The sequence below is a fragment of the Salvelinus sp. IW2-2015 genome, linkage group LG1 (genome assembly GCF_002910315.2).
Source record: "Salvelinus sp. IW2-2015 linkage group LG1, ASM291031v2, whole genome shotgun sequence".
NCBI classification, from domain to species: domain Eukaryota; kingdom Metazoa; phylum Chordata; class Actinopteri; order Salmoniformes; family Salmonidae; genus Salvelinus; species Salvelinus sp. IW2-2015.
This window is the reverse complement of record NC_036838.1, coordinates 32,155,905-32,176,824: the sequence shown is the minus strand read 5'-3', so window position 1 is coordinate 32,176,824 and position 20,920 is coordinate 32,155,905. Positions and strand designations below refer to the sequence as shown.

The window sequence follows — 20,920 nt, the reverse complement described above, 5'->3', positions numbered from 1 at the left end:
GGGGGGTGTGTGAGTGCCATCAGAAAACTCTTTCTCACAGATTTACTAATCCACTCCCTTGATAAGAGACCTGTTTAGTCAAGCTGGTTTGTGGCAGGTTTAAGTGTGCGTCTATGTGTAAGGCTGGTTGTGTAGCCTAACCGGGGAAAGCATTTGTCTTGGTTGTTTTCCAAAATGGCTGTGGGAGTTGTAAGTGTTTTTGGCGTTGGGGGTTGAGGTGAGGTTGAATGTGTCGATGCTGGCGTTTTGATAGGGGTAAATTTGACCTGACAGGGCCCAGGGTCTCCAATGAATCAAATGTGTCAGGAAGGCGCTGGAGATGGAGGGGTGCYCATTGTGGCACTGACACCTACGAGAGGGGCCTTGGCTGCTCTGGGTCAAGTGTGACACCTCATTAGAACAATGTTGATTTAGTGAGGCCACAACGCAACAGACCACAAGGCACTGGACAGAGAATGAGGCCCACTGCTCTTCATCTGAAGGGTAATCAGCTGACAGCTTGCAAATCAAGCACCTCCAATGCCACGGCCACCCTGCCCCCTCTTTAAATCAAATCAAATGTTATTGGTCACATACACACATTTAGCAGATGTTATTGGAGGTGTAGCGAAGCGCTTGTGTTTCTAGCTCCAACAGTACATTAGTATCTAACAATTCACAACACTACAACACAAATCTAAAAGTAAAATAATGGAATTAAGAAATATATAAATATTAGATTGAGCAATGTCGGAGTGGCATTAACTAAAATACAGTAGAATAGAAAACAGTATATACATATGAGATGAGTAAAGTAGTATGTAAACATTATTTAAACATCATTATTAAAGTGGCCAGTGATTCCAAGTCTATGTATATAGGGCAGCAACCTTTAAGGTGCAGGGTTGCGTAACCGGGTGGAAGCTGGCTAGTGATGGCTATTTAACAGTCTGATGGCCATGAGATAGAAGCTGTTTTTCAGTCTCTCGGTCTCAGCTTTAATGCACCTGTACTGACCTAGAGCTGCTGGATGGTAGCGGGGTGAACAGGCAATGGCTCGGGTGGTTGACATCCTTGATTATCTTTTTGGCCTTCCTGTGACATTGGGTGCTGTCGGTGTCCCGGAGGGCGGGTAGTTTGCCCCTGGTGATGCATTGGGCAGACCGCACCACCCTCTGGAGAGCCCTGCGGTTGCGGGCGGTGCAGTTGCCGTACCAGGTGGTAATACAGCCCAACAGGATGCTCTCAATTGTCCATCTGTAAAAGTAAGTTAGGGTTTTAGGGGTCAAGCCAAATTTCTTCATCCTCCTGAGGTTGAAGAGATGCTGTTGTGCCTTTTTCACCACACTGTCTGTGTGGGTGGATCATTTCAGATCATCAGTGATGTGTACTTGAATCTTTCCACCTTCTCCACTGCGTTCCCGTCGATGTGGATAGGGGCGTCCTCCCTCTGCTGTTTCCTGAAGTCCACGATCAGCTCCTGTATTTTGTTGACGTTGAGTGAGAGGTTATTTTCCTGGCACCACTCTCCCAGGGCACTCACCACCTCCCTGTAGGCTGTCTCATCATTGTTGGTAATCAGACCTACTACTGTTGTGTCTGCAAACTTGATTGATTTGGAGGCGTGCGTGGTCACGCAGTCATGGGTGAACAGGGAGTACAGGAGGGGGATAAGCGCGTACCCTTCTGGGGTCCCTGTGTGTTGAGGATCAGCGAAGTGGTGGTGTTGTTTTCTACCTTCACCACCTGGAGGTGGCCCGTCAGGAAGTCCAGGACCCAGTTACACAGTGCGGGTTTCAGACCCAGGGCCCAGAGTTTAATGATGAGCTTGGAGGGTAATATGGTGTTGAAGTCTGAGCTATAGTCAATGAACAGCATTCTTACACAGGTATTCCTCTTGTCCAGATGGGATAGGGCAGTGTGGTGATTGATGGCGATTGCGTCGTCTGTGGATCTATTTGGGTGGTAAGCAAATTGAAGTGGGTCAGAAGTGAGTGCTACGGGGCGATAGTCATTTAGTTGTGTTACCTTTCCTTTCTTGGGTAAAGGAACAATGGTGGCCATCTTGAAGCAAGTGGTAACAGCAGACTGGGATAGGGAGAGATTATATATGTCCGTAAACACTCCAGCCAGCTGGTCTGCGCATGCTCTGAGGATGCGGCTAGGGATGCCGTCTGGGCCGGCAGCCTTGCGAGGGTTAACAAGCTTAAATGTCTTACTCACTTCGGCCACAGAAAAGGAGAGGGAGGGCCCTCAGTCCTTGGTAGCGGGCCGCGTCAGTGGCACTGTGTTATCCTCAAAGCAGGCGAAGAAGGTGTTTAGCTTGTCCAGGAGCAAGACGTCGGTGTCCACGACATGGCTGGTTTTCCCTTTGGTGTCTGAGCTGTTGAATTGCAACTCCACTTTGTCTCTGTACTGACTTTTTGCCTGTTTGATTGCCTAAGGAGGGAATAACTACAATGTTTGTATTCGGCCATATTCCCAGTCACCTTGCCATGGTTAAACGCGGTGGTTCACACTTTCAGTTTTGCGCAAATGCTGTATGTTTTAATAGTCACAGTGTGTACAACATCTACTATACACTTCCTGATGAACTCAGTCACCGTATTCGTTGATGTTATTCTTAAAGGCTACTCTGAAAATATCCCAATCCGCATGATAAAAACAATCTTGAAGCATGGATTCCGATTGGTCAGACCAGCGTTGAATAGACCTTAGCACGGGTACTTCCTGTTTGAGTTTGTGCCTATATGAAGGGAGGAGCAAAATGGAGTCGTGATCAGATTTTCCGAAGGGAGGGCGGGGGAGGGCCTTGTAGGCATTTCAAAGTTAATCATGAAACATACACTCCCGCCTTTCTTCTTCCCGGAGAGTTCTTTATTCCTGTCTGACCGATGTACTGAGAACCCAGCTGGCTGTATGAACGGGGACAGTGTATCCTGAGAGAGCCATGTTTCCATGAAACAGAGTATGTTACAATCCCAAATGTCTCTCTGGGAGATCCTCGCCCTGAGCTCGTCTACTTTATTATCCAGAGACTGAACATTAGCGAGTAATATACTCGGAAGTTGGACTGGAAGTCCACTCTGAATACCTCTTCTCCGCCGGCGGTGTTTTGGAGCAGCCTCTGGAATAAGTTCAATTGCCCTGGGAGGTACGAACAAAGGATCCAATTCAAGAACGTCGTATTCCTGGTTACCGGACGCTTTGATATCCAAAAGTTCTTTCYGGCTGTATGTAATAACAAATTCTGGGCTAATAATGTAAGAAATAACACTACAAAAAAATTAAAAATACTGCAAAGTTGCTTAGGAGCTAGAAGTAGAGCTACCATATCTGTCGGCGCCATCTTACATTTGCACCCTTTCCCTACATTTATTTTATTTATTTTAAATATTTGTACGTTGAATATATAAGGTAGCTAGGTTCACAACTGTTTTCAGTAATTTGTTTCGTAGTATTTCCTCCCCTCTTTTCTTTTCTTTAAAGGAATGGGTGCTGGTCTGTTTTTGTGACCTCCCTCTATCCCTGTCAGAGTATCCCTGACCTTTCACCTTTTGATCTTTGGGGTTCGATTTGTTCTCAGTAATGTCAAGATTAGTTTTGACAATCTGCAGTTGAGCTTGTAGAGAGGCCTTGCAGGTTTTGGGAATGGGGGTGGGATGGGCAGAACACATTTTCACGTTTTATGTCTTAATTTGTTATTGCTCTCCCCCTGAATGATTTGTGGCTACTGGTGGATCATTCCTATTCTTTCTGTGATGTCCAACTTACATAGGCAATATGGGATCATGCTTTTTTATATACAATGTCACTTTTGTGTTAAACTTACAGCAGTTAGTGCTTCTCACAAAGTTTAGGTTAGTTAGACTGAACTAAATCTCCATGAAATTATATTAGGTTTATAGAACCTGTATATTACGCAGCCTAATCTATCTATTAGTGAGCTTACATTGATTGAAGGATAGCAGTATATTGTAAGTAGTGCCAGTTATAAAAAGAGTAAAGAAGCTTAAAATATGTATCTTTCTAATGCTAGCTAAATAGCTATTGTATGTTCTATGTGTCTTTAAAAAAAATCTGGTTATTACAGCTTTCTGGGTAAGTCAGGCTTTCCACACCTGTATTGTGCAAAATTTGCCTGTTAAATAATGTTAAACACTATCATTGCACACAGAGGGAGTCCATGCAACTTATTAATTATGTGACTTGTTAGGCAAATGTTTACTCCTGATTTTATTTAGACTTGCCATAACAAAGGGGTTGAATACTTACTTATTGACTCAAGAAATGTCGTCTTTGTTTTATTAATTTGTMAAATAAAAAAATACAGAAACATAATTCCACTTTGACTTTATTGGGTATTATGTGTAGGCCAGTGACCCCAAAAAAATCTCTATTTAATACAGTTTAAATTCAGGCTGTAACACACCAAATTGTGGAAAAAGTCAAGAGGTGTGAACACTTTCTGAAGGATCTGTACATGGCTCCTGCGTGGCGCAGCAGTCTAAGGCACTGAAACTCAGTGAGAAGGCACATCTGTTAATTGAAATGCATTCCAGGTGACTACCTCATGAAACTGGTTGAGAGAATGCCAAGAGTGTGCAAAGCTGTCATCAAGGCAAAGGGTGGCTATTTGAAGAATCTGAAATATAAAATATATGTTGATTTGTTGAACAATTCCATATGTGTTATTTCATGGTTTTGATGTTTTCACTATTATTCTACAATGTAGAAAATAGTAAAAAAAAATATAAGAAAAACCCTTGAATGAGTAGGTGTTCTAAAACTTGACCGGTACTGTATGTGAAGTAGTATGCAATTTCTGGGGAACGTGCGTGCTACTTTCAGAACTACTGCATAGAAAGTATGCAAAATTACAGGAGAATCTCTATTAATAGCCTACTAAGGCATGGAATTCAATAGTTCGAACATTTCAACCATGTCCTTTGTGTACAACATAAAATGTGTATGTAAGCTACACCAGACAAAGGAGTCATCGCCAATCAAAGCGKCAGGGGAGCACTGAGCAAGCTACTATGTAGTCAGCGGAGTGGGAAGCAGCTACATAAAAAATCTATATTTTTCGCCATGTCGGGTTTCCAGAAAATCCAAAACCGCAGCCACTACGTATTTTTGTCTTGAACACGTGTAACCTTTATTTAACTAGGCAAGTCAGTTAAGAACTAATTCTTATTTACAGTGACGGCCTACACCAGCCAAACCCGGACGACACTGGGCCAATTGTGTGCCGCCCTATTGGACTCCCAATCACGGCTGGTTGTGATACAGCCTGGATTTGAACCAGGGTGTCTGTAGTGACGCCTCTAGCGCTGAGATGCAGTGCCTTAGAACGCTGCGCCACTCGGGAGCCCATCCATCTCTCTAAATCGTTATGACAAAGTGTATATTTTGTTCAAATGTTAATATCCTTTCTTCCTTCAACTACCATTGCGCAAAGCAATTTTATCCTCTTGTCTTCAATCTTGCAGGCTCGAAGGGCCCTTTCGCGTTGCCATAGCAACTTGGCTCACACAGCTTTGAGCTAGAAACCCAATCTCTACCAGGTTGAACATAGTCAGATAATGCCGTTTATTTCAGGGATTTTACAACTGGCTAAATACTTCACATGCTGATATTGACTTTTGTATTATTGTGTGTTGTTACGTTTTCTAGCTAGCTACCAGCCTTTCTATGGGGAACATTCCATTGTGGGTTTTGTAGTCAACTTGAGCACTGCAGATTTCCACTATTTTCACATGTTGCTTCCTAACTTATTATAACGCTGATATTGCCCAAAAAATTGCAACCTATATTGTTCTCATATATTTGCATTATTTAACAATGTAAATCATAGGGATTTGTAGTTTTGAGTGGATTATTCCTTTAAGTCATACAAACCATATCTACCCGTATTTAGAAGCAAATATGTTTTACTAACTGTTACATCATATACACAATTAAAAAATCTCTGTTCTTTTAACTTAAAATCGTGCGTGAGCATAAAATCACCAGTCTGATTAATCACCAACTCATTAGAATGTATGGTGGATGGCTGTTATAGAAATTGTGTAAACAAGCCTAGAGTTCAAAACTGTATCCCCCACACCCACCTTATCCTCTGCTCTCCATTTCTCTTCTGTGTACCCATTTACTGAGGTTACGCGTACAGATGAATGCATATTCTAAGAGTGTGTGCATGCATTGAGTTGAGCTTGTTTTTGCTGATTTCATGGGTCAACAGATGAAAAACAATCAGTTTCCTTTCCATTTGGGACTTATTGTACTGGTCAACAACATTTGCATAGAAGAAGCATCTCAAGACCTAATGAYGTCATTCACATGGATGTGATGGTGTTGGAGACAGGAGAGACGTATCATTTTTGGCAATGACTATGGTTTTGGTGTATGGTTTTTCAGCTTGAAATCAACATATTTTGCGTTATAGTTTACGTAAAGTAAGTAATTTATCACGAACAAAGTACTAGGGTAGTGACTTGATGTTAGCTTCAGGAGTAAGCTAGCAACGAAAGTTAGCCTACAAAGCTATCTTCTTGCATTGTAAAGTGTCCTAGCCTGTAATGGGCATTGTTTTGCGAACAGTAATTAACAGCTGCAACATTTCTACATGCCGTGTTGCATTATTCAAGTGTGTTCATTTCTGTGCAGTGGGGAGCTAACATGATGCATCCCAGACTCCCAGTGAGTGCAGTCGTTCCCCAGGACAGGCTACAGCTAGCAATGAGTAAGTGTAGCAAGCACGGTGCACTCACGCTATAAGGGGACATAGGCTGCACTGATAGACAGAGTTCATAATCTCTCAATCTAGTACTGAACCGTTTTTCATGTTATAGTATTGAAATAGTACAGAAGTAGTACAGAAGTATCAGGATACAGTGGAACACTAATGCCTATTACACCGCAAAGCCAGCCACTCACTGTCACTGCTATGCTGTCAAAGGCTCCCACCAGCACCTAAATCATTGCTGAAATCTTTTTATATCTGCAACGGTTTGAATTTGAGTGGGGTGAGACTGATGACTTCCCCCATATGTGATGGCCAGCAATCACTACGCTGTGCCCCCCTCTCCCTACCCTGCATTCCACAAAAGACAATTSACGAGCCGTTTTCTGCATTACCACATCATGCATACTTTAATTTGAATTGAAGAAAAGCAATGAGCCAAATTTAATTTATCGGTCCTGAGAATGAATGAGTGAATAACTGAATCCCCAGCTTTGGTCATTTATCATTCTCCACACATAGACAGGGCATTTGTCTACTCATTTGAAGGACCATCATTTACATGTGTGATTTTTAAGGAGGAGGCTTGGCTGGACTTTCAGCTCTATCTGCATTTGAATCTGGAATTATAATAGCAATAGGCCCTTTCCCCCCCACAAAGTGTATGGAACCACACTCAAATGTACGCACACACTTTTGAATAGAAGTATAGAGGGCCATCTGTCCAATCTGGCCATACATATCTGGGAAAATAAAGAAGGCTTCTTGACATGTCACATAATTTAATGTCCCTCAGAATAGGGGCATAGACGTCAGTTCAACATCTAGTTTTGATTTACATTTGGTTGAGTTCAAAACAAAGTGTATTAGTCGCTTACACAGTTTAGCAGATATTATAGCGGGTGCAGCAAAATGCTTATGTTACTAGCTCCTAACAATGCAGTAAAATCTCAAACAGGTGTACACAAATAATCAACTTAAACTAAGAACAAGAAATAAAGGAATGTCGGAACGAATCCAATTGACAACCCAAATAGCACTGTAACAGTAATCCAAATGCAATCTTTACGTATCTACACCAAATTAATTTACACAAGATATACTAGGAATGATATATACAGCAGGAAATATATTAGTAGTGCAATTTTATTTTTAACCTCCGTCTTAAGCTGTTGGGGGGGATACTAAGCTAACATATGGAATTGTTTTAAGATGGTCATACCATGGATCATTTAGCTTTTTGATTTTTAATTTTATGACCCCTTTAGGTATAAAAAAATATATATTTTTGAAACAATATTTAATTTGGCCTTTACTACTATTTCCCATTGAAACGCGTTGAATAACACATTCATAAATTGGTTGAAAATACAGCAAAAAAATTGACCATACTGAATAATGTTTTGAAGTGTCCTATATCTAGGAGATATAAGAAAGCTCAGGAAATGTATATATTTTTTGACACGTTTAACCCCTTATTTTTGTTGGCACAAAACTACCTCCATACTTCCATTTGTTTGTATGGGTTACCTTCAGACGAGTCCCCTATCTATAGAGTGGTCATATTAGTTTGTAAGCCAAAGCGTTCGGACGCTACCGATTTTCAGAAGGCCAACATTGGGTAGATGCGGTTGATTGAGACGCAGCCCATGCAAAAAATACGTATCTCAAGCTTAAACTGATGGATTTGGATGGGGATTTGCATGATCGAGAGGGATAGAGAGCCGTTGCTTCGTGAGGTATCTCTTCATGAAAATACATGATCGAAGTGAACAATAGTTGGCATTCAGCAGTCATAAAAATATGCCTTATTTATTTTAAAGAACTACTAAAATAGTGATTTTGTCAGACAGTATAAGGCAGCAGCTCTATAGAGATGAGGTGATGACTTGGAATTAAATAATAGTAATCAAATAAAACAAAGATACACAACTGAAATTTGATTAAAGTAATGTGAATAAATGATGGTTAATAAGCAGTAATGGTAAGCAGTAATGGTCACTACCATCATGGGACTTTTATTCATTGTTTTATTCTGTGTTAAAGCATTCAACTCACATAATGCATAGTGTATTTCATTAAAAAAATTATACTAATCAAAATCGAACCGACCTCAAAAACCACTAATCGCTCAGCAGTATATATTACAGTGAGCTATGTCAAGAATCCAGTATATAAATAAATATGCAGTGTGTATAAACGGTAACTAAAATGCTATGTAGAGTAGTAGAAATATTAGTAATATTAGAGTTGTCAACTAACGTGAATTCAATGTGAAATCAAAAAAAGATCACATTGGATTTAGGTTCAAAAAAAGTTAACTTACTTTTTATTTACTTTTTGCAAACCCAAATTAATTTTCAACGTCATCACATAGATTTTTAGGGGTTGAAATGATGTGGAAACAACATTGATTCAACCAGTTTTTGCCCAGTGGGTGATGTCAAGGTACAGAGATGATCGAGAGTTCTTTGTCGGTTTCTATTAATCAGAAATAGCAATGTCTGAAAGCTTTCGTATTTGAGTGTTTCTGTGGGCAAGGTTGTGATTTGTGGAAAAAATGACATCATACGAAAAGTGTTAGACCCGTCATCTCGCCTCTGACCGGTTCATTTTCCCCTCGTCTTTGCATTTAGTTAAGAATGATAGATTTGTGAATGCACTTAACTACATGCCATGGTCCACTATTGTAGCCTCTGATTTTTTACTCATTAGTTTGAATAATAACTGTCACTAATTCAAGCTGTTCTAGAATGGCTTTGTGAATAGAGAAAGAAAGAGAGCGAGGAAGAGGGAGAGCAAGAGAGGGAGGATAGAGAGGCCTGAGAGATTAACTCCAGTGAGCTCACTCCGTGAGGCCCAGGAATGGCTGAATATTGTTCTAGGGGTGGGGGGATGAACTTGATGATCTCGGGGGGTGGAGGGGGGATTGCTGTTCCCTGCTCCTGACAATCAAAATTAGATTGGCCAGCACTGTGTCAACACTGGCCTCTGCTTAAGGCATCACAGGGGCAGGGGGGGACAACCGTTTTTTGAGAGTTTGCCATGTGAACTATGGAGAACCCACAGAGCCTTTCACTGACTGTGCCGGCCTTAAAGAAATGCACAACTCTTTTCATAGGCCAACACTGAAACAACCCTTCCCTCATCTCAATCTTTTGTGATATCCTCTCAGTATATGATTATGTTCTTCTGTTCATCAATATCTTGTGAAAGTATTGTGTGAAAATAGTATTAAGTAATTGGAAATGAAAAGATTTCCCGCCTCTTCTCATTCCTTCGGCACATCTTCACTGTGAAGGGGCCAAAACAATCCATTCCTGTTCAATAGAAGGCTGGTTGGTGAAGGCAGAGCCTGGAAGAAGGTACGCTACATGACCAAAAGTATGTGGACACCTGCTCGTCGAACAACTAATTCCAAAATCATGGGCATTAATATGGAGTTGGTTCCCTCTTTGCTGCTATAACAGCCTCCTCTCTTCTGGGATGGCTTTCCACTAGATGTTGGAATGTTGCTGCAGGGACTTGCTTCCATTCAGCCATGAGCATTAGTGAGGTGGGCACTGATGTTGGGTGATTAGGCCTGGCTCGCAGTCGGCATTCCAATGGTGTTCAATGGGGTTGAGGTCAGGGCTCTTTGCAGGCCAGTCAAGTTCTTCCACACTGTTCTCAAAAAAACATGTATGTATGGACCTTCCTTTGTGCACGGCGGCATTGTCATGCTGAAACAGCAAAGGGCCTTCCCCAAACTGTTGCCACAAAGTTGGAAGCACAGAATCGTCTAAAATGTCACTATGCTGTAGCGTTAAGATTTCCCTTCACTGAAACTAAGGGGCTTAGCCCAAACCATGAAAAACAGCCCCAGAACATTATTCTTCCTCCACCAAACTTTACAGTTGGCACTATGTATTCGTGCAGGTAGCGTTCTCCTGGCATCCACCAAACCCAGATTCATCCGTCTGACTGCCAGATGGTGAAGCGTGATAAATCACTCCAGAGTACGCGTTTCCATTGCTCCAGAGTTCAATGGCAGCAAGCTTTACAGCACTTCAGCCGACGCTTGGCATTGAGCATGGTGATCTTAGGCTTGTGTGAGGCTGCTCAGCCATGGCAACCCATTTCATGAAGCTGCTGACGGACAGTTATTGTGCTGTAGGTACTTCCAGAAGCAGTTTTGGGCTCTGTAGTGAGTGTTGCAACCGAGGACAGACACGTTTTACGCGCTATGCGCTTCAGCACTCGGCGGTCCCGCTCTGTGAGCTTGTGTGGCCTACCACTTCGCTCCTGAGCCGTTGTTGCTCTTAGACATTTCCACTTCACAATAGCAGCTCCAGCAGGGCAGAAATTTGACGAACTTACTTTTTTTGAAGGGTGGCATCCTATGACGGTGCCACGTTGAAAGTCACTCAGCTCTTCAGTAAGGCCATTCTACTGCCAATGTTTGTCTACGGCGATTACATGGCTGTGTGCTCGATTTTATACACCTGTCAGCAACGGGTGTGGCTGAAGTAGCTGAATCTACTAATTTGAAGGGGTGTCCACATACTTTTGTATATATAGTGTAGGTCAGACACTTTAGGCACATGGGGTTTGGCTTTCCATTCTCTGCATTTGAATGTTGTTCAGACTCACAGCTTCGACGTCCCTTCAAAACCAGAAATGACTGTGAATGTCAGCACAAGGATGGAGAAGCTTGTCATCATAGTGTTTGAGACTGGAGCCGCGTGATTGGGTTCTTCGAATCTAGCACTAATGCATGCACAATTCTGGTTTGAGAGTCTCGGATCTTCAGAGCCGGCCCCCAACTCAAATGAGACCTGTGGACTTGTCTAATTCAGGAGAGAGGACTTGCAGGCAGCTTTTCAAGGGGACTGCTTTATCACTTTCCAGCGAATGGAGGTCTTCTGGGAAGGAATTTCTCTGGCAGTACTAGAAAAGCAGTATCTTACATTGAGAATGGTCGGTATCTGGAGAACCAGAATTTTAAGGAGGAGCTTGGTTGATACACTGGTATGTGGCTTCAATCAAATACATTTTTATTTGTCACAATACAACAGGTGAATACAACAGGTGTAGTAGACCATACCGTGAAATGCTTACTTACAAGCCCTTAACCAACAATCCAGTTCAAGAAATAGTTAAGAAAATATTTACAAACAAACTAAAGTAAAAAATTATATGAAAAGTAACACAATAACAATACCGAAGCTATATACAGGGGGTACCGAGTCAATATGCGGGGGTACAGTTTTGTCGAGGTAATTTGTACATGTAGGTAGGGGTAAAGTGACTGCATAGATAATAAACAGCGAGTAGCAGCAGTAGCAGGTGTGTCAATGTATAGTGTGGGTGGCCATTTGATTAATTGTTCAGCAGTCTTATGGCTTGGAGGTAGAAGCTGTTAAGGAGTCTAGACAAGACTTGGCACTCCAGTACCGCTTGCCGTGCGGTAGCAGAGAGAACAGTCTATGACTTGGGTGACTGGAGTCTTTGACAATTTTTTGGGCCTTCCTCTGACATCGCTTAGTATATAGATCCTGGATGGCAGGAAGCTTGGCCCCAGTGATGTACTGGGCTGTACTCACTACCCTCTGTAGCGCCTTATGGTCGGATGCTGAGCAGTTGCCATACCAGGCGGTGATACAACCGGTCAGGATGCTCTCGGTGGTGCAGCTGTAGAACTTTTTGAGGATATGGGGACCAATGACAAATCTTTTCAGCCTATTGATGCGGATGAGGCGATGTCGTGCCCTCTTCATGACTGTGCTGGTTTGTTTGGACCATGATAGATCCTTAGTGATGTGAACACAGAGGAACTTGAAGCTCTCGACCCCTTCACTACAGCCACGTCAATGTGAATTGTGGCGTGCACGGCCCTCCGTTTCCTCCGTAGTCCACGATCTGCTCTTTTGTCTTACTGACGTTGTGGGAGGTTGTTGTCCTGGCACCACACAACCATGTCTCTGACTTCCTCCCTATAGCATGTTCCATCGTGTCGTCGGTGAACTGAATTAAAGGGAAACTACACCCCCAACTGCACCTTCTTCTGATGGGGTTTAAGCATTGTTGTGGACTTATTAGAACATCAGACTTTTGTAGTTTTTCTATTTAAAAAAGTGTGAAAACCTGATAAAAATAGGGACACCTGGAAAAACTAAATGGGGAAAACTGAATTTACCAAAAGCAGATTTTATAGAGCCCTACAACTGTATATTGACTGTTCAAGATCGCTAACAATAACACACTTTTTGAGATTGCGCAAATGTAATCAATGTAATCAATGTAAATCTGATATTGTCAAGTTAAAATTGTGATATTTGTGTATGGAGGTTAGGTCATTATAGACTATGCTACTTGCTCAGCCCGCAAATTAAAGATAACATTTAAATGATGTGCGCAGCATCTGCTTTTCCAGGACAGTTTTMTTTTCATTGGGGGCCAGTAGCTTTTAGTTGGTACTGGCCCGGTGTGCCAATGGCAAAGTTATCTGAATGTCAAGCCCTGCAAGGGCATTCTAATTTAAAAGATGGCTAGTCATTTTTATCCTGGTTCTTTATGGAATACAGGTACATTATGGGCCACAGGTCAGGTCATTATCCCTGCGCATCCCCAAATCATGTGCTTGTGCCATTAACTGAAAAAATGTGTATCACCGGTGCCACCAGTGGAAAAAGTTAGTCGAGAAACCTGTGTTGAGGAGAGCTTGCTAGGAAGCATTTCACTGTACCGTTTACACCCTGTGCACGTGACCAATAAACTTTGATTTGATTATTGCTGAAGTAGCCTATGGCCACAAATGTAAACTTCTGAAAAATATGTAACTTTGACCAACTTATTTTTCTTCTTAATTYAACAATTATGGGGGTAGCGCAACCAAAAGCTCATATTTGCCTTCTTTGTTGGTCTTTAAGGTAGTAATGCTGTATGTGGTGTCCCACTCTCAGCCCTTCCCACTCCTCACGTTGGTTCTGGGATGTGGACGGGGATGGAGCCGACCTCAAGGGTTGTGTTTTGAATGTTTGACCAGTGACCTGGAATCTGTCAGTTTGTTCTTGTTGGCAATCTCTTGCCAGAACACAGTGTGTGAGGGAAAAGCTTGCTGTGTCCTCGCATAACCTTAACATTATTCGCCAGGCCACCAGATTTTCAGCCTTTTAATTTACACCCAGAATTTGGGGGTATTTTTCTTCCCCCTTACTCAATGTACTTTGGCATTTCTGTCAGCGGAATGTCATTTATTTGTTGCTTTTCCAAAAGACTAAGTCTCCTCATCCATTTCTGATGTGTTGCAGGTTGAAGTCGACGAGAAGCTGAAAAAGAGGAAGGAGAGGTTTGGGATTCTCACTGCTGCTGCTGTAGTTGGGGCCGAAGATAGCGAGGTACAAAAGGTTTTGTTTTCATGTTCTTGGGCTATGACCTGTTGTTGCCAAAAGAGAGCTGGTGGGACAGATTTGTAAGTGATCAAACACGGTTGTGAGAAACATTAAAAATAAGCGAATGAAATGTTCACATAGCTGTGTGTTGGGAAGGAGGGTATAAGAATGTTTTGTAAGTTGCTATTAGAATGTTTTAGAACAGAAAAATAATGAAGAATAGCAAAGTTTTGAAAGAAGAAGAATTGGGCATTGCCTCAAAGTTTGAAAGAGAATTTTAGTTGATGTTATTAACCTATTTTGAGTCAATAGATGTGTAAAATCTGTTGGGTAAATGTCATGTGAGTCATCTTTAACAAGTGTAAATGATTGCTTAATTTCCACATTCCACAATTCATATTCTTGGAAAATGTAATTGTTTCCAAAGTTCATAGGGGTATACAGGCGTAGAGTCTAACTTTACAGTTCTCAAAGTTTCTACCTTGAGTTTTTTGAAAATGTCTTGAATGATTGATGTTCTCTTGAACACACACACATGAATTCCAGATGGTATCAGAGCRTGTCGATGACCTATATAGTCATCCAGCAATGACAAGCAGTTAGTGTTTTGTGCATTGCTTACTTCTGCTGTTATGATATCTAGCATACAATATGGTTATTAATTATTTTGCATAAATAAGTAATCAAATTACTAAATCATATATGTAAGGATGATGCTTGCAGTTGTAATGTTGCAGGTATCAGGCCTGCTTGTTTTGATCCTGACTTAATACTCTGATGTGATGTTTCTGCTTCCTAACCACCACCCTGTCATTTAAATAATAATTCAGCAATTCTAATCTCACTTGATAAGAAAGATCTATTTATTACTGTTGCACATGCATATTCCACAAATTTAAATCCTGAGTCACAATTTACAATGAATTCTGTATATGCTCTTCTGTATACATTTCAAACACATGACATTTATGTAGAATGTTCCTTACATGTTCATTTTCCCCCCCCATTTCAGGCAAAGAAGAGGAAACGAGCAGACCGATTTGGAAATAATTGATTCAATTTTATATTTGTACTTTTTTAATGATTTAATTTTGTATTTTTTAAAACTTGTTACTCTTGTTTTACAGTGGTAAAATACCAACCTGTGCTGTTCAGTAAGAAATAATCTTTACACAATGTAAAAGTTGGGAAATTAAAGATCTTATCCAATTTCCCAACAACCCTTAAGTAAACTTGTTCTATTGCTGTTGGGAAATAAGTCTGTGTACCCAATTCGGTGTTAAAGAAACTTCTCCAGGGGAGGGATGGTCCTGCTGTATCTGCTCTGCTCTAGAGGGGAGAAGGGGTTGATGTTCCCTGGCAGGGATTTTAATAACTAAACAACATATAGCTAAACCTGTCAATAGGTGTTATGGTACCACTGCTCCAGGTTTGTGACATGTCACTCAGTGGACATGCTGTAACAAGTGTGGAGGCACTAAGCTACTTTTCAGTTGGGAATTCATTGTTATATCAGATATCCACTTCAATAGTTTGCCAGTTTGGATTCCTGGCTGCACACTTAAGCTAACTTCATAATGAGAAATGCATCATCTTACAGTAATTTAATAGTGCTACAAAATACATTTCAGACACTTAGGGATGATTTAGGCATAGCATTTCAAACATGGAGTATTGACTTGGCATTGATTTTTGAACAGAAACGCTAGTTGGCATTTGGTGATGTGAGCCAGGTAAACAAAAGCATGGATTGTTGTGGTCTCTGCTTTTCCAAAGACTACTTTCATATTGTTTTCCTTACACTGTGATTTTTTAATTGGGTGAACTATCCCTTTAACACGTTTGCTAAGTGGGTTTGTAAACAGTTAATAATGAATAAATTGTTTCTAGATCTAATAAAACGTGACTGTTATTGGACTTCTGACATTGTTCTTATTACATTTCACAATATCATTTAAATCAAACTCCAGCTAAAAGTCTCCTTAACCATATGCTATAGCACCAGCAATACCTACTAACAACACCAATACTGTTTTTTTTCTTCATATTTAACCAATTTAATCAAAACACTTGAATATTCCCTGAGACAGTAATTCGGGATGGAGGCAATTATCACTTGAAGTTGAAGCGTCCCTGAAATGGGCAGAATTGGTCTCTTTCATCCTTCACACAAGTGAACAAGTGTTATTTTTTTTCTTGAACAACCTCCCTCTCTGAACACTGGTCTGTTATTGAGCAGGACATAAAGGTGTTACTGATTACTGTGTTAAGCAATCAATCCTATTGAGTGCTGCCCCCAATTTACCTTCAATGAACTTTTCTTCACTTTATGATTATTGCTGCAATCATAAACTTCCCAACCCTCTTTCTTGGGAGTTTTGTAAGATTTTAATATTTTTCCTGTTTTCCCATCGAATGCATTTAAACAGGTTTATTTTATGATTTGTAGCTGTTGTCAGTGGTTTTATGTGTTAAAGTATGGTGACAAATTTAGCTGTAATGTTTGTGATACCATGTAAATGACTAATGATGATAAGAAGTAGTTGTGGAAGTTGGACAAAGTGTTAGTAGCTAAATAATTGCCACTTTAGCACTTTAACCAGTGCCTGTCACTTGTAGCTTACCTGAGGGGATCTGATTGTCCTTTTGGCAGCATGAATTTGAGAGCTCTCTCACCCTCCATCAAATGATCTGTACTCTACTAGTTTGACAGTTTTTCATTGAAGACGACATTGACTGAGAACAGGTCCCCTGTGGCTTTTAGTGGTCCATATAGGCCAGAAATGAGTTGTGAATATCTATCTATGTGTGCGCATAGGTGAGAGTTTGATTTTCAGTGTGTGATTATGGGCAGAGGAGTGTGTGACTGTTTTGTTTGGTAATGTTTTTGTGTGAGCATGTCGTAAGGTTTATGTCATTGCTGGCGTCAATGTTCTCTTCTCTGGGGTGGGTGGTCTGTGTGCATTTGCATCAGTAAAGAGCTCCGTGTTCAGTCTCATTTGTCCCCCATTGATTCGCTAAATTAGGTTAATGAGAGGCCGTCCTATCAGGTAACATATAAATTGGGTCATGCTAGATCCCGTACAAAATCTAAACAATAGCCTCCCAACACTAAACCTTTCTCTTCGGCCTGTTTCTCTCCTCCTCTCTCTCTTCCACCAATTAGCCTCAGAATTAATATGTCAGAGTTTCCTGTTACCCTCAACCCTTAACCATCCCAAGAGTCAGGATGCCACCAGGCAGTACCTGACCTCTTAAATGCATTTTGTGTGACCCATGACAGGTATGTTTATAAGTTAGGAGCTGGAAATGCCACAAGTAAGGTGTGGCAGTGGGCTWGGGTAGGGGTAGCCAGAGAAACACAGRGAAAGGTCAATCAATCAGCCGTGAATTTCGTAAGCTAAATAAATGATTTATTGTACAAAATAAAACAAATAACAAAAAAATAAAAAATAACCATGGAACAATTATTAATATGCACAACCATTAAACTACAATGTTGGGGTGAATTTTATCTACAGAACATGATGAACAAATGAAAGCAAAAGAAAGTTCGCAAAAACAGAAGCGGAGAACCTGTCCAAAACATAAAATGTCAACATTTGGGTATTTATTTACATAGAGATTTTTTCCTCTCATATATTTATATATATGAAAACACTTTCTTACACATACCGGTATACAGACACAAAAATTCAAAATGCAACTTTATCCACAGCCTTAACCAGAGTTCAGCCATGTTCCTCCTGGGCACAGCCATTTTCTTCTTCTTTTGTCAGTATACATTACCTTTAGCTATTTGCTTCAGTCACTCTTTTGAACTCAGCTGTCAATTACTCAATCTTGACTTGAGACCAAGGTGACTCTGTGGCTTTAGTCTACTTTTTTGGGTTTACTATCCAGGTTACAAGTTTGCACAGATTAACTCATAACAAAACCTAACTGTCAAATTTATAACAGAACGCTGAAGTGAGGTAGACATACTTTGAAATTCATTGATTTGATCTTAATAAATACAGAGACACTTGACCAGTTGAATTGTTTCCAACCGCTGCCCATACCACGTTTTTTTCTCCCTTTGAAATTGTTTAGCATATATATTCCTGCAGTTACAAAAGTTACAGCACACATATCATCCTCTACTTTGGCTAACGATCCCTGGATACTTTTTCCCATTCTAATATGGGCACTTTCACTCAAAACACACAAAGGCAAAACATGTCTGTGTTAGACTGTCAACACAAGTCGCTCAAATTCAAAAGGACAAAAGTCTCTCAGAGTTGATGACAGATTGATTGAAGTTGACGGAGGGGCATTTCCAGTTTAAAGCGTTCTATGTTCATCGGTCCAGACACTTGTAACACACGACTTATCACCCCGGGAGGGCGAGGAGGCCTTTTGGCCGCTGGTCAGTCCAGGTTTCTGAGATGAGTGTAAGAGGAGCGTGAGAATATGGACAGGCCTCCGCTTCAGACGAAAAGGAAGTCAGGAAAGCGTGATGGTAACAAAAGAAGTGATAGGCTCACTAGTCTATCCACATGGTGTATCGCCAGACGCTTGGACCGTTCTTTTTTCAATTGTAAAAGCTCTTGTGCTCGATAAGGTAAAATACAAACACAAACAACAACACGACTCCTCACGCCATGAACGTCCCATAGTGCAAAATTTATTGTTGGTAAGGTAGTGCCCAGAAAGTATTTTTTGTACCCCTTTTTATTATATACATATATTATTTATATATAATGTCAGAAGGCTCTTCCTTTATCCAACAGCATAGTGCTTTCGTTTTTAACAAAGGGATATCTTCACTTTGACATCCAGGAGACAAGACAGACTTTCTAATCTACACTACGTTCAAGCACTTCCAATATTTACTGCATGTTACAGATGCAGTTGAGGTGGGGGTGGGGGCATTGAAATATTCAATCAAAATATATGTTCTCTCTAAACTAGAAATGGCATTTCAGCTGTATTCTTGTCCGTATCAATGTTCCTTATTTTCTATATGACTCACAATCTAGCTCTTCCCTTTACTTACTAGTATGAAGGCCTATGTCAATCAAGCATTTGATTTTCTTTCCAACACAAGGTTGTCTCCTTTGCCACAACCAACATTCCCACCATAGCAACTTGTCAGAATAAATTTGTTCCTCTGATCATTAGGTTTGTTTGTGTAAATGGGAATGCTAAATGCACAGTGTGCAGAGTGAAAATAACAGAAGTATATAAGGCTGCGTTTACACAGGTAGCCCAAGTCTGATCTTTTTTTCACTAATCTGTCTTCTGATCAATCGGGTCCACTCTGAAAAAGATCTGATGTGATTGGTCAAAAGACCAATTAGTGGGAAAAAGATCAGAATTTGCTTGCCTGTGTAAACACCGCCTAAGTAGGCTATATTCATGTGGACCAGATGTACTTGTGGGGTTCCCTTTCACTGTGAATTTACTCCATACAAAATAATCTGACAATTACAGTAGTGTAAACTGGCACCCTYGCATCATTCTCTTGATTTAGTTGATATGTAATAGATATCCAAAGATGGACTATACAAAAATCTAACAAGCCAAATCTTGAATTCTAAAATTGTGTTCCCTAGACCAACCAGAAGGTTTTATGAGTGTAGCTTTGACATGTTTGTCTTAGTTCATCTAAACATTGTGCGCAGGTTGATATTGAGGTCATCTGAGCTGTTATGTGAGCTTCTGCAGTAAAACAGATAGAATGTGTATTACAACCCTTTCCTGTTCACTTTTAAAGGTCCATTGCAGGTGTTTTTATCTCAATATCAAATAATTTCTTGGTATCAATTAAGTACCTTACTGTGATTGTTTTCAATAAAAATATTAAAAAAGRAACAAAAATAGCTTCTTAGCACGAAGCTATTCCTCAAGAAGGAATTTGAGTGGTCTGAGTGAGGAGCCTAATTGGAGGAGGCTAATGGGAAGGACATGTAACCTGAAAACTTGCTGTTATTGGGCAAGTTTGTTTGGCATGGCCCGGTGCCCCGGGTGGCTGGAGATTTCACTTAAGGACCAATGGAATGGTCTAACATGTACAAACTCCACCTACACGGGGCACCGGGCCATGCAAAATTAACTTGCCTATTGTCAGAGAGGAGGGCAAACTCTCTGTTATTAGTTTATTAACTCATACCACCTGGTGATGTCGCCAGGTGGTCCAAAACCCCACCCTTGCAAAACAAGCTGAAATTTCAGGCGGCTTTTTCAAACAGCTCTTACACTAAAAGGGTATTATCATAGTTTTCACAATATTATTCCAACCTCAGTGTGGTAATAATATAAAACATAGGGAAATCACGKTTTTGACTGCACTGCCCCTTTAAAGGTAGTGAAATAACTCCTTTCTTTTCTTATTTTTCTCAAAATAACTGAACGGGTTCAAAGGGCACAGAGTTTGGCTTTGGATCTCAACACTTTAAACCTTTAGAACAGTATTTTCATAAAATGTTGGATTCATTTCATCAACTTTTAAGTCTAAAAGTAGACAAGTAAGGGAGATTTGTTTTGTAATGACATAAAGATGCTAAAAGTGAAGCATTGCACAATAGCACTGGTAATTAGTAGACGAAGTCCCCCTCTATTGGCACTGTCCATAAATGTCTTGGTTGTGAAACAAATCCCGTTGATAGGAGTATAATATGTGAATAAAGCATTTTTTACACAGATAAAACAGTTTGGCCCCTCACCTCAGAACTGAATTTGCTTGGAAGTAAAGATGTGGAAAAATTATAATATACTGTAACTGCTTAGGAATGTCTCCCTCCATCAGCCTGGATCCACTATCCAGGACATTTCAACAAAG

At 40.6% G+C, this 20,920-nt stretch overlaps 1 protein-coding gene across 1 annotated transcript in view; it reads left to right on the top strand.

Moving 5' to 3' along the window:
- LOC111965484 (SAP domain-containing ribonucleoprotein) overlaps positions 1 to 15,867 on the top strand; it is a 60,976-nt gene extending 45,109 nt beyond the window's left edge. Inside the window, exons 10-11 of the mRNA XM_023989663.2 lie at positions 14,017 to 14,103; positions 15,110 to 15,867. Of these exons, the coding sequence (XP_023845431.1) occupies positions 14,017 to 14,103; positions 15,110 to 15,151 (129 nt within the window). The 3' untranslated portion in view covers positions 15,152 to 15,867. The remainder of the gene's footprint in view (positions 1 to 14,016; positions 14,104 to 15,109) is intronic.
- Positions 15,868 to 20,920: the final 5,053 nt, after the last annotated feature.